Raw genomic sequence first — 10,598 nt, 5'->3', positions numbered from 1 at the left:
AAGGGATAAGAGTGAGGAACTTAAAACAATTAATATCACTAGAGAAAAAGTACTGGACAACTAATGGGACTAAAAGCCAATAAATCCCCTGGACCTGATGGCCTACATCCAAGGGTTCTAAAAGAAGTGGCTGCAGAGATAGTGGATGCATTGGTTGTGATCTTCCAAAACTCCCTAGATTCTGGAACGATCCCAGCGGATTGGAAGGTAGCAAATGTAACCCTGCTATTCAAGAAAGGAGAGAGAGAGAAAACATGGAACTACAAGCCAGTTATCCTGACATTGGTCGTCAGGAAAATGCTGGAATCTGTTATTAAGGAAGTGGTAACAGGGCACTTAGAAAATCATAATATGATTAGGCAAAGTCAACATGGTTTTATGAAAGGGAAATTGTGTTTTACAAATTTATTAGAGTTTTTTGAGGATGTAACTAGCAGGGTAGATAATGGAGAACCAGTGGGAGTCATATATTTGGATTTTCAAAAGGCATTCAATAAGGTGCCACATAAAAGGTTGTTACACAAGATAAGGGCTCATGAGGTTGTGGTAACATATTAGCATGGATAGAGGATTGGTTAAAGGACAGGAAACAGAGAGTAGGGATAAACGAGTCATTTTCAGGCTGGCAGCCTGTAACTAGTGGGGTGCCACAAGGATCAGTGCTTGGACCTCAGTTATTTACAATCTATATTAATGACTTAGATATATATCGCCGTTCCTTCATTGTTGCTGGGTCAAAATCATGGACTCCCTTCCTAACAGCACTGCGGGAGAACCGTCACCACACGGACTGCAGCAGTTAAGGAAGGCGGCTCACCACCACCTTCTCAAGGGCAATTAGGGATGGGCAATAAATGCCGGCCTCACCAGCGACTCCCACATCCCATGAACGAATTAAAAAAAAGATGAAGGGACTGAGTGTAATGTATTCAAGTTTGCTGATGATACAAAGCTAGGTGGGAAAGTAAGCTGTGAGGAGGACACAAAGAGTCTGCAAAGGGATATAGACAGGTTAAGTGAGTGGGCAAGAAGGTGGCAGATGGAGTATAATGTGGGGAAATGTGAGGTTATTCACTTTGGTAGGAAGAATAAAAAAGCAGAATATTTTTTAAATGGTGAGAAACTATTAAATGTTGGTGTTGAGAGACACTTGGGTGTCCTGGTACAAGAAACACAAAAGTTAACTTGCAGGTACAGCAAGAAATTAGGAAAGCAAATGGAATGTTGGCATATATTGCAAGGGGGTTGGAGTACAAAAGTAAGGAAGTCTTACTACAATTGTACAGGGCTTTGGTGAGACTTGACCTGGAGTAGTGTGTACAGTTTTGGTCTCCTTATCTAAGGAAGGATATACTTTCCTTAGAGGCAGTGCAGCGAAGGTTTGCTAGATTAATTCCTGGGATGAGAAGGTTGTCCTATGAGGAGAGGTTGTGGAGAATGGGCCTATACTCTCTGAGTTTAGAAGAATGAGAGGTAATCTCATTGAAACATGTAAGATTATGAGGGGACTTGACAGGGTAGATGCTGAGAGGTTATTTCCCCTGGCTGGAGAGTCTAGAACTAGGGGGCATAGTTGCAGGATAAGGGGTCGGCCATTTAAGGCTGAGATGTGGAGGGATTTCTTCACTCAGAGTGTTACGAATCTTTGGAATTCTCTACACCAGAGAGCCGTGGATGCTGAGTCATTGAAATATTCAAGGCTGAGATAGACAGATTTCTGGACTCTAGGGGTATCAAGGGATATGGGGATTGGGCAGGAAAGTGAAATTGAGTTTGAAGATCAGTCATGATCTGATTGAATGGCGAAGCAGGCCGAGGGGCCATGTGCCCTACTCCTGCTCTATTTCTTATGTTCTTATCTATCGTGTCTTTCTGGATGGATGAGCTAAAAAAGGCAAAATGGCCGTCTTCATCTCAACATGTCTTGTGATTTCATGAATATGGACCCTGCATTAAATCTGATTTTTTGCTGACATTTATCAATGTATTACATTTTAAAGTGACAGCAAAGACAATTAAATTTTCATCATATGATTTAGGTATCTGTAAATGTCAGCGCAGGGAAAAACGTTATCTTTTACTTACAATACTACCCTATAATTCCTCTCCTGTGTTTCTTTTTAGAAAATTTGCCGAATAATATCATATGAGAAGAAGAAATCAGACACACTGCCATTGAGCTCCAAACCAATCTGTGCAAAACACTGACCTACATGTAGTGTGAAATTTTTAAATAAAAATATTTCTATTCCTTTGTTTTTTTTTAGATTGTGCATTAATTTCAGACAATACACAGTGTGCACTTCATTTATTATCACAATATATGGCCAAGACTCTGCACCTTTCATTACACACAATAGTTCATCACTGTATGCTATCAGCCTAATGGAAACCCATTGAGATTTAGTGCCCGTGTGTTCATTTTTTGATAAAAATTATTACAAAAATCCATACAAAAACTATTTTCATATAAATCTTGCATTTCCACAAATAAACATGAACATCTTGAAAATCTGCTCACAGGGGGTTGTAGCAGTAGTGACTTGAGATTTAGTGCATTCTACAAAAGAGTCTTTTGCAACATTATCATGGGGTCATGTCAATGTAACAATCCTATATCCATAATCAGGCAGAACCACACGAGTTGAAAGGCCAGCTGTCAAATCACTTCAGCTGGACGTGAGAGCAGGTGGGTGACGCAACTTGAAAGGACCAATTCTTGAGACCCAGCGGGGATGGGGGAAAAAACACACTCTTCTGTTACCACAATGAGGTACGCAAACTGAAAGCACTATAGACTGTTCATTAAACCCTACTTCATCATTCAAATTTTGGAAAACTGCTTTGCAATCCATCATTTAGGAAGTTTAATTGTCTTTCATTTTGTGAGGGTTCAATGCAGTCTGATCCATTTAAAAAAAAAACTAAATTTGACAGAAAACAATTATTGCCTTATGTTCCTTTCTGGTGGTGATACAAAAACTTGAAAGATCGCATGAAGGTTTCACCATTTCTTTTCAATGCCTCTCAGTTCTCATTCACCTTTAACCTCAATTATTTTGAACAGCCTCTATTACAGCAACTGCACAACTTTGGACATTTATCAGCACCATTTGCACCTCGTCTTACTTCAGCTAAAACTTAACATCAGTTTTCTCTTTGTTTTCCAGTTTTTTTCCCCTTTATTTTCACTATCCATTTCCTATATGGGAAAAAGAGGGAGGGATGAGAAGAGGGACGGAGGGGGGAAAGTCTTTACTGCGTTTTTATTATTTTATTTGCAAGTTTTGGTCCTTGACAATGTTTCGGAATCTGACTTTGACCACCCTGTTTTCATATGGTAGGTAATTTTTTTTTTCGACACGGCAACATGAGGTAACTCGCTTGTTCGGCACGGATTGCATATTTCCACAGGAAACACTCTTGCAGGTCATTGGGAACAAAGATTACTGTTTGTGCTCGGTGTGGATTTCCTACACTTTATGCCATTGTTTCCTTGCCAGGCAATCTCCTGTCGTTGAACGTATGCATGTTGATAACTTCTTCTGTTTTCACTATGACTGGTGCCTGAGGCCTGTGTTTCAGACGCCGTTGACACTTGAGAGACAACCTGAGCTCCTCAACCATGGCACTACAGAAGGACCTCTGTGGGGGAAAATTAAAGACTGAAAATGAGATCAAACTGCAATGCCTTGAAGCGACAGTGAAATCACATATTAGCTTAGATTTCTCTGCCCTAATACCAGGCAAGCGTGGCAATGATGGAAAGAAAAACATTTAGCTAACTACTTCCCTTTAAATAAAAATGGCATGATTGCTTTTGAGAATAATGTACTCAGTTTAAATTATAAGAAACTATAGGAATGTTGTATTTACTGCATTTCTAGTTAACAATCAAATATTTCATCTACTTGAAGAAAATGTACACAGCGTTAATAGATTATAATTATAATACTGTCAATCAATAGCTTCCATTGGAAGGAGTCCAATTGTCTCCCCCCGCCACCCCCCCCACCTCCCTCCCTCCAACAAAACTAGTAAAACAATTCCTAGCTGGAATGTGATGTTTGTTTGTAAAGATTACTAGAAGTTAAATGAAGATTTCACAATTGAACAAAAGAAAATCTCAAATATTGCCATCATCTAGACTTTAATCCTGGTCCAAATCTGAAAATAAAAGTTACAATGAGAGACATTTACCTAACAAACAGTCCTACCTAATTGAATTAACATTAAAATGCCACATTTTGTTTTATTCCGATGCTCATCAACCATCTCTTTTTGTTTTGACTCTGCTATTGCTAGCCTGGTTAAAAATTCTAAAAAGCCAGTTCATGCAGTAATCCTTTAACCCATAGTGGATGTCATAGGTCAGTGTTCCAACATCAACTATGACAAATCGATCAAACCTCTTTTCATCTTTTAATGATTGCACAGAAATGGCTGAAAGGCTCAGCCCCCAAGTTTCCTTTCTAATCAGTTTTGTGACTCCTTCTGCCACTGCATCAGGGTATTCAAGTGATGAATCGTGAAGAAACCACCAATCCGGCAACTTAACCCCCGAGGCAAAATAAGTCCTACAAAAATGTGGACATGTGATAAGATGTAATTTTTGCATGACAAAATTAAACAGGAAAAACGTGCTAAAATGACTGGAAAAATAGAGGTGCAATGATTACAACAGTTTGGTTTAGATTATTCACCACAATCAGTCATTTTTCTGTCACTACAACCATAATCCTCTTTAAACAGTTGCAAAAATAGCAACTGCATGAGACCGAAGAAACCTCCGTAGCACATTCAGGCTAAATAGCAGGTACGGCAGCAAACAAGTTAAAGGTTTAGATTTATTAATCATGGCTGAAACGACTGAACAAACTTTCTCTACAGGGAAATTCAACAATATTTTTTTAAAATCTGAAATGTATGTGATGGTGACCAACTTGAATCATTTGATCATTCTGTTGCCCGCAGTAAATGCGATTGGATCTGTCCCGGTGCTAAGCTACTTGCTTCAACAAGAAACAGCAAGCTATCACTTTTTTGTTTAATATTGACAGAGTAATCATTGCACATCTACAGAAATAAGCAGTGTTTAATTCAAAAAGAAAAATCAGGAGATGCACAGTAGAGACAAAGCATTATGGTTAATTAAAAGCACAACAGATTATAGCATGAATCAAAAATGCTATAAATGACAAACATGGATTCAGCTACTTAAGCCTGTTATCTGACAAACACTGAATCAGTGGCCACATGGTTGTGAATTGAGATATGGATTCAACGATTGCTGTTCTAATGCACTTTCCCCACTGCTGTGTTATCTGTGTTAATGAAACGCAGTCATATTGCTTATCCTTTATGGTTTCTTACTGCACTGAAATACACTGAACTGCCAATAACTACTTAAAACAATTAAATTTATTGAATTGAACACCAAATACAATGGGTAAACAATGGAAAAAACAAATATATTCAATTTTTTGCACCTCGAAGTTCAGAATGCAGTTCAAAAACAAAACATTTATGGCATTACTGACTGGATTATTCATGTTGCGCTTGAATTTATACCCATGTTTGGCTAATACAATAAATAATTTATATCATATGCCATTGCATTAATGTTAACATGGAAAAATCATTGCCATACACTTTCAAAGAAATAAATAGTTTTTTTTTAAAAAAGGGCTTTAACAAAGTCAGTGACTATTAACTAAAACAGCACAGATTCTTTTTACAAAATTCGAATTCTGAAGCTATCATAGTTCTTTTGATTTTGCTGTCACAAAACATACACTCAAAATTAAAGCAATATTCTTGTCAGAGAATCTGGACATTTATATATAACTCAATAAGATTTCACTCTAATGTAAGATCAGTGGGACTGCACTATACAATCTCCAGTAACTTACAGATGCGCTGGAAAAGTCTTTTACCTTCTCAAGCTGTGCATTTTTTTTCGACTTGTACAGAAATTCGCCCACTGCCACAAAGATGGAGAGTACGAGGCCTGCAGCCAGTACTATAAAGATGCCACCAATGTTCTGGACTCCTAAAGCACTGGCTTCTTTGCTCTCTTCCTCTGGGCAGCCATTTCCCCTCCACCATTTCTCTTTCATCATGTGCAGTTTCCCCTCCTCCTGCAGCTGGAGAATGGCGATAGTGATCTTTTCCCTATACGGTGAACCTGGAGATCAGCAAAGTAAAACAAGATTAGCCGCTGCAGACTTTCAACCTTTTGTTTACACCATTTTTGAAATCCACTTCTGATATCTAAATTGTTTTACACTTCCATACGTTTTCAAAGTGCTGCAGACTCAAGTACATCACACCGTTACTGCAAAACTAGTTTGCTGAGAAGTGTTACACTGGTGTCATTGGGGTAGAAATGCGTCTGGGCCCAGACTTGGTGCTGTGCGGGCATCATGCGCCTGAACCAAGGCCCGAGGCTGGCTTGGAACTGGGCCTCAGTTAGGGTTGCCAACCCTCCAGGATTGTGCTGGAGTTTCCAGGAATTAAAGATTAATCTCCTGGATACTGCTGTGAGCAACCTGGGAGAAAAATCCTAGGGGCATTAAAAAAAATTGTGTGTTTTAAATTTTCTTTGAACACTTTTGTTTATTAAAAATATGGGGGGGAAAAGGCTGGGCGGGACGGTTGGAGGCAGGAGGTCATGTGATGACCCTCCAGGAACATGTCCAACCAGAGTTGGCAACCTTAGCCTCAGGCCTCATGTAAATATTCTGAACAAGCTGTCAGTACCAGCTGTGCCTCCACAGGTAGCTCTCCCTTCAAGAGGGTTGACCTTTCGGCTGCTTGCCTCGGCCTCAGGTAAGTTCCGGTGCAGGTGGAAAGGAGAGCACTGACGGGGCGCCGTTCGTAGTCGGCAGTAGGCGTCAGGAGCATTGTGGAGTCGAACGGATCTTTTTTGTGGGCCACATCCACGCTGGCATGCCAGGCCTGCTCCATTCAGGGCAGCCCAATTTCCCTGAGGGGTCTAAAACATACGTTTGGCCCCTAACTAGCATAGATAAAGGGACTACTGCCTGTTTTAGGTGGCCGCCCCGGATGTCTGAAAATCATCCACGGTCAACATGGCATTGGACATCTTTCAGACATCCTTGGGGTCCAGGGCATTGCCCTGCAAAATTGGTCATTTTTGCCCCTGTTTTCCAGCTGGAAAATATTGATATTGGCCATTTAAGCATACATTCAACCACAAAACACTGAACAATAAAAAGCATATATTTTCAACCAATATGAACAGAATTCTTCAATGCGCTGCTGTGTTTGGGTGAGATTTGCAAGTGAGTGGTTACAATGTACAGAGTTAAAAGGCTGATAACGAAGAGAAGACTTACTACTTAAATCAGAGTTTTGTATTGCTTGGATAAGTAATTGCATGCCAAGGGAATGAATGGGTTAGTGCTTTAGTAGTTTCAAATTCTATGCCTGGACCACACGGGGCCCTTTTCAGTAGTTTACAGGATAATGAAGATGGCAGAGCAATAAGGTACAGTAGAGGTGCTGCTAATACACTTAGACAACAGTTGAGCCATTTTTGGTTTTATTAAACTTTAGACTTATTATGGGGAATTTTAACCCCTGCCTGGCGGAAGCTGGCCGGAGGTGCAGTTAAAATGCCCCTTGCAACTTACCTCCTCCGATCTTGCTGTCCTACCGCTGGTCCTGATATTGATAGGCTCGATTGTGCAGGCGAGCGGGACATCGACTTAAAGACAGCAGGGTCCTTCTTTAAATCTGCAGATCGGGCTCCGATGACGTTATCGGGGTCCGACGGCAATATTAACCCCAGGCCTATGTGGGGAAGCCTTCGTAGCTTTGTGGCCAGTCCAAACCTGCCGGGAACAGGAGGCGTGGCCTCACCTGCACGTCATTGGTCAGTTGCCCACCCGAAACGGGTGGAAAGCAGCAGCTGGCCGGCGAGGTGGAGCGGAAGTGCTAACTTGGGCAGCCAGAGGCTGCCGGCCGGCACCAATGGAAGGCAAACAGTTAAGTCATGGGCGAGGGGGTTTCGGGAGGGAAGCTGGGGACGGGGAGGGGAGGGGGAGTCCAAGGCAGGGGAGGCCGTGTCTTTCCTTGTGGGGGCCCAGAGGAGAATTCTTGCTCTTCCTTGCCACACAAAGGAAAATTTTTAACGTGCCTTGGAGGGCCGTTCCGTCCTCCCAGCAACTTCTGGCCTGGTTTTATCTGGCAGGCGAATGCCATGGCAATTCTCCCGCTCAGGCCTCGTTTAAAATGCAATCAGGGTCTCATTGACGTCATAGGACCCTGATTTGCATGAATTCAACACAATCGTTTTTACAATTCACACTGAAAATGGAAAAAAAACATTGTGAACATAGTTGAGGCTACAAAGCTTCTTTTTAATCGATCCTGTGGATAAAACGATAATAAAGGCAACCTTTTCTTTTCTTTCCAGCATGTACTCCAGTACCAGTTTGCTACCTCAAGTATAAGTCAGCTGGGGATAAGGGTTGAAAAACCAAATGGGGAGATGAGCAGGAGGAACAAAAGGCCGAGCAGCATAAAGTCTATAAGTGAAGTTTTCCCAATAATCGGGTGTACAGGAAAAGTGCTGGTTGCTGTGTTAATATAAATGTGATAAATTTGCAGCTCATAAAGTCATTACATTCAATTATATAAATATCTTCTTAAATTATCTTTGATGATAATTATCATAACTATTCATGTTTTGAAGATTAAACAATGGGCTGAATTTTGCTGTAAAAATAACGGTGATGACAACAGTGTCACCATTATCCATGTGCAAATCAGACAGTAACTTCCGGCGACCGCACATGCGCAGTTACACTCAGAAATCCTGAAGTTGCTGTTCGAGATACTCTGCTCCTCCTAAAGCTGCACGAAAACGGTATCTTGCTATCTGGCTCCCCATGAAGTTCTGGTACTTACCTCATAGGTATTGGGCTATAAATTGGGTCGTGTAGCGCCCGTTTTGTAGGCCCCACGCAACCTCCTAAGGACCGAAAATGGCATCCGGAATGCGCACACATGCTTCTAGCATGCTGTGCGCCGGACACCATCTTGGTAAAGGGGTTTGCACAGGCGCAGATAACGATAACAGATAACGAGCATGTAAAGTAAGGAGAATATGCATTATATCAGTGAGCAATGCTGATTTAAAGGGACAGATGCGATTTTGGAACTTAACGCTCCAGCCAATGCACTGTCTTAAATTTGCACAGCTGAACAGGTTGTAAACAGCATGGAGGACATCCCACCAATGCTATTTAAAAGGATCATGCAGGATTTACAGGTTAGTTGCTGGATTATTGCTTCTGGCTGCTGATGCATTTGTACCTGTTTTTGGAGGTGTCCTGTTCTTGAATTCTAGAACTAGGGAACAAATAGCCTAAAAATTAGAGCCAGGACTTGCAGGAGTGAAGTTGGGAAACACTTCTACATGCAAAGGGGGATAGATGTTTGGAATGGTCTTCTGCAAATAGCAGTTGATGCTAGCTCAATTGTTAATTTTAAATCTGAGATTGATAGATTTTTGTTAACCAAAAGGTATGAAGAGATATGGGGCTAAGGCGGGTATATGGAGTTAGGTCACAGATCAGCCATGATCACATTGAATGGTGGAACAGGTTCGAGGAGCTAAATGGCCTACTCCTGTTTCTGTCTTCCTATGTTCCTATAATAAAGTTTAAATATTCTACAGGGAGCGGGCTGGCTAGCTGAGAGGCAACAGCAAGGGCACAGGCAGAGTGTCAGGGGTGGGACAGGAATGCTGTCATCCTGAGTGAGAACAGCAGGTTCATGTTCCACGGAGCCACTGCCACTTGCTGCCTCCTGTTATGCACTACTTTAACCTGCAAGAAAGCGGGACATGTGGTCGGCATCCTACAGGATGTTTGGGTGATGTGGCTGTCATGGTTGCATAGCTGCCAGTGTGTGTGTCCTGTGAGTTGTGGGTGTGTGGCTTGCAACGGTGTTAATGTGTGAGGGTGAGAGGAAGCATCTGATTGGAAAAGTTGAGTACTGATTGAACGCGTTTGTTGGTATGTGGGTGATGGGGGTGTAGTGTGTGGTGCAGTGGATGCGGCTAGTGGTGCAGTTGGTAGGAGACGCCACTTGACAGTTGACCTCACTCACCTTGACCACTCATGTCAAAGCATTAAACTTCTTCCTGCACTGCATCTATGTTCATGGTGCTATGCGCCTGGCATTGCCTTCGTCTCCTACTGCCTTCCACTGCCTCGGGAGCATATGCCTGGAGGGCCTCTTGCCCCCCTGCAGACATAGGATGTCCCTCCTTCTGTCTACCTCTTGCACCAAGGCCTCTAGTGCATCATCAGAGAACCATGGTGCAGGCTCTCTCGCAGGCCTGGTACAAACTCAGATCAGCAGACTGGTGAGGTCTGGCGTGCAGATTGGAGGATGTGGGATTTAGTAATGCGCAACTTTTATTCAATGTTTTAACATAACTCAACAGTTTGTAAACATAGGGACGGAACCTGTATCTGTGTTTTATGTGTACGATGTCTGATCTCCGTTCAGAATCCGTGCGGACCCATATTTTATATTTTGCAAATAAGAGGTGCAGGCTG

General features: G+C 42.0%; 1 protein-coding gene across 2 annotated transcripts in view; it reads right to left on the bottom strand.

Annotated features, from left to right (window-relative positions):
• Positions 1-3,480: 3,480 nt before the first annotated feature.
• Positions 3,481-10,598, bottom strand: part of LOC137321491 (glutamate receptor ionotropic, kainate 2) — a 394,735-nt gene continuing 387,617 nt past the window's right edge. For both annotated transcript variants that reach the window (XM_067983881.1, XM_067983882.1), the window contains exons 15-16: positions 5,937-6,187; positions 3,481-3,645 (exon numbers count right to left, since the gene is read on the bottom strand). In XM_067983881.1, the coding sequence (XP_067839982.1) occupies positions 3,481-3,645; positions 5,937-6,187 (416 nt within the window). The remainder of the gene's footprint in view (positions 3,646-5,936; positions 6,188-10,598) is intronic.

This window comes from Heptranchias perlo, chromosome 5, assembly GCF_035084215.1.
Source record: "Heptranchias perlo isolate sHepPer1 chromosome 5, sHepPer1.hap1, whole genome shotgun sequence".
Lineage (NCBI taxonomy): Eukaryota > Metazoa > Chordata > Chondrichthyes > Hexanchiformes > Hexanchidae > Heptranchias > Heptranchias perlo.
Note: the sequence above shows the minus strand (reverse complement) of the source record. Positions and strands in the feature narration are given on the sequence as shown.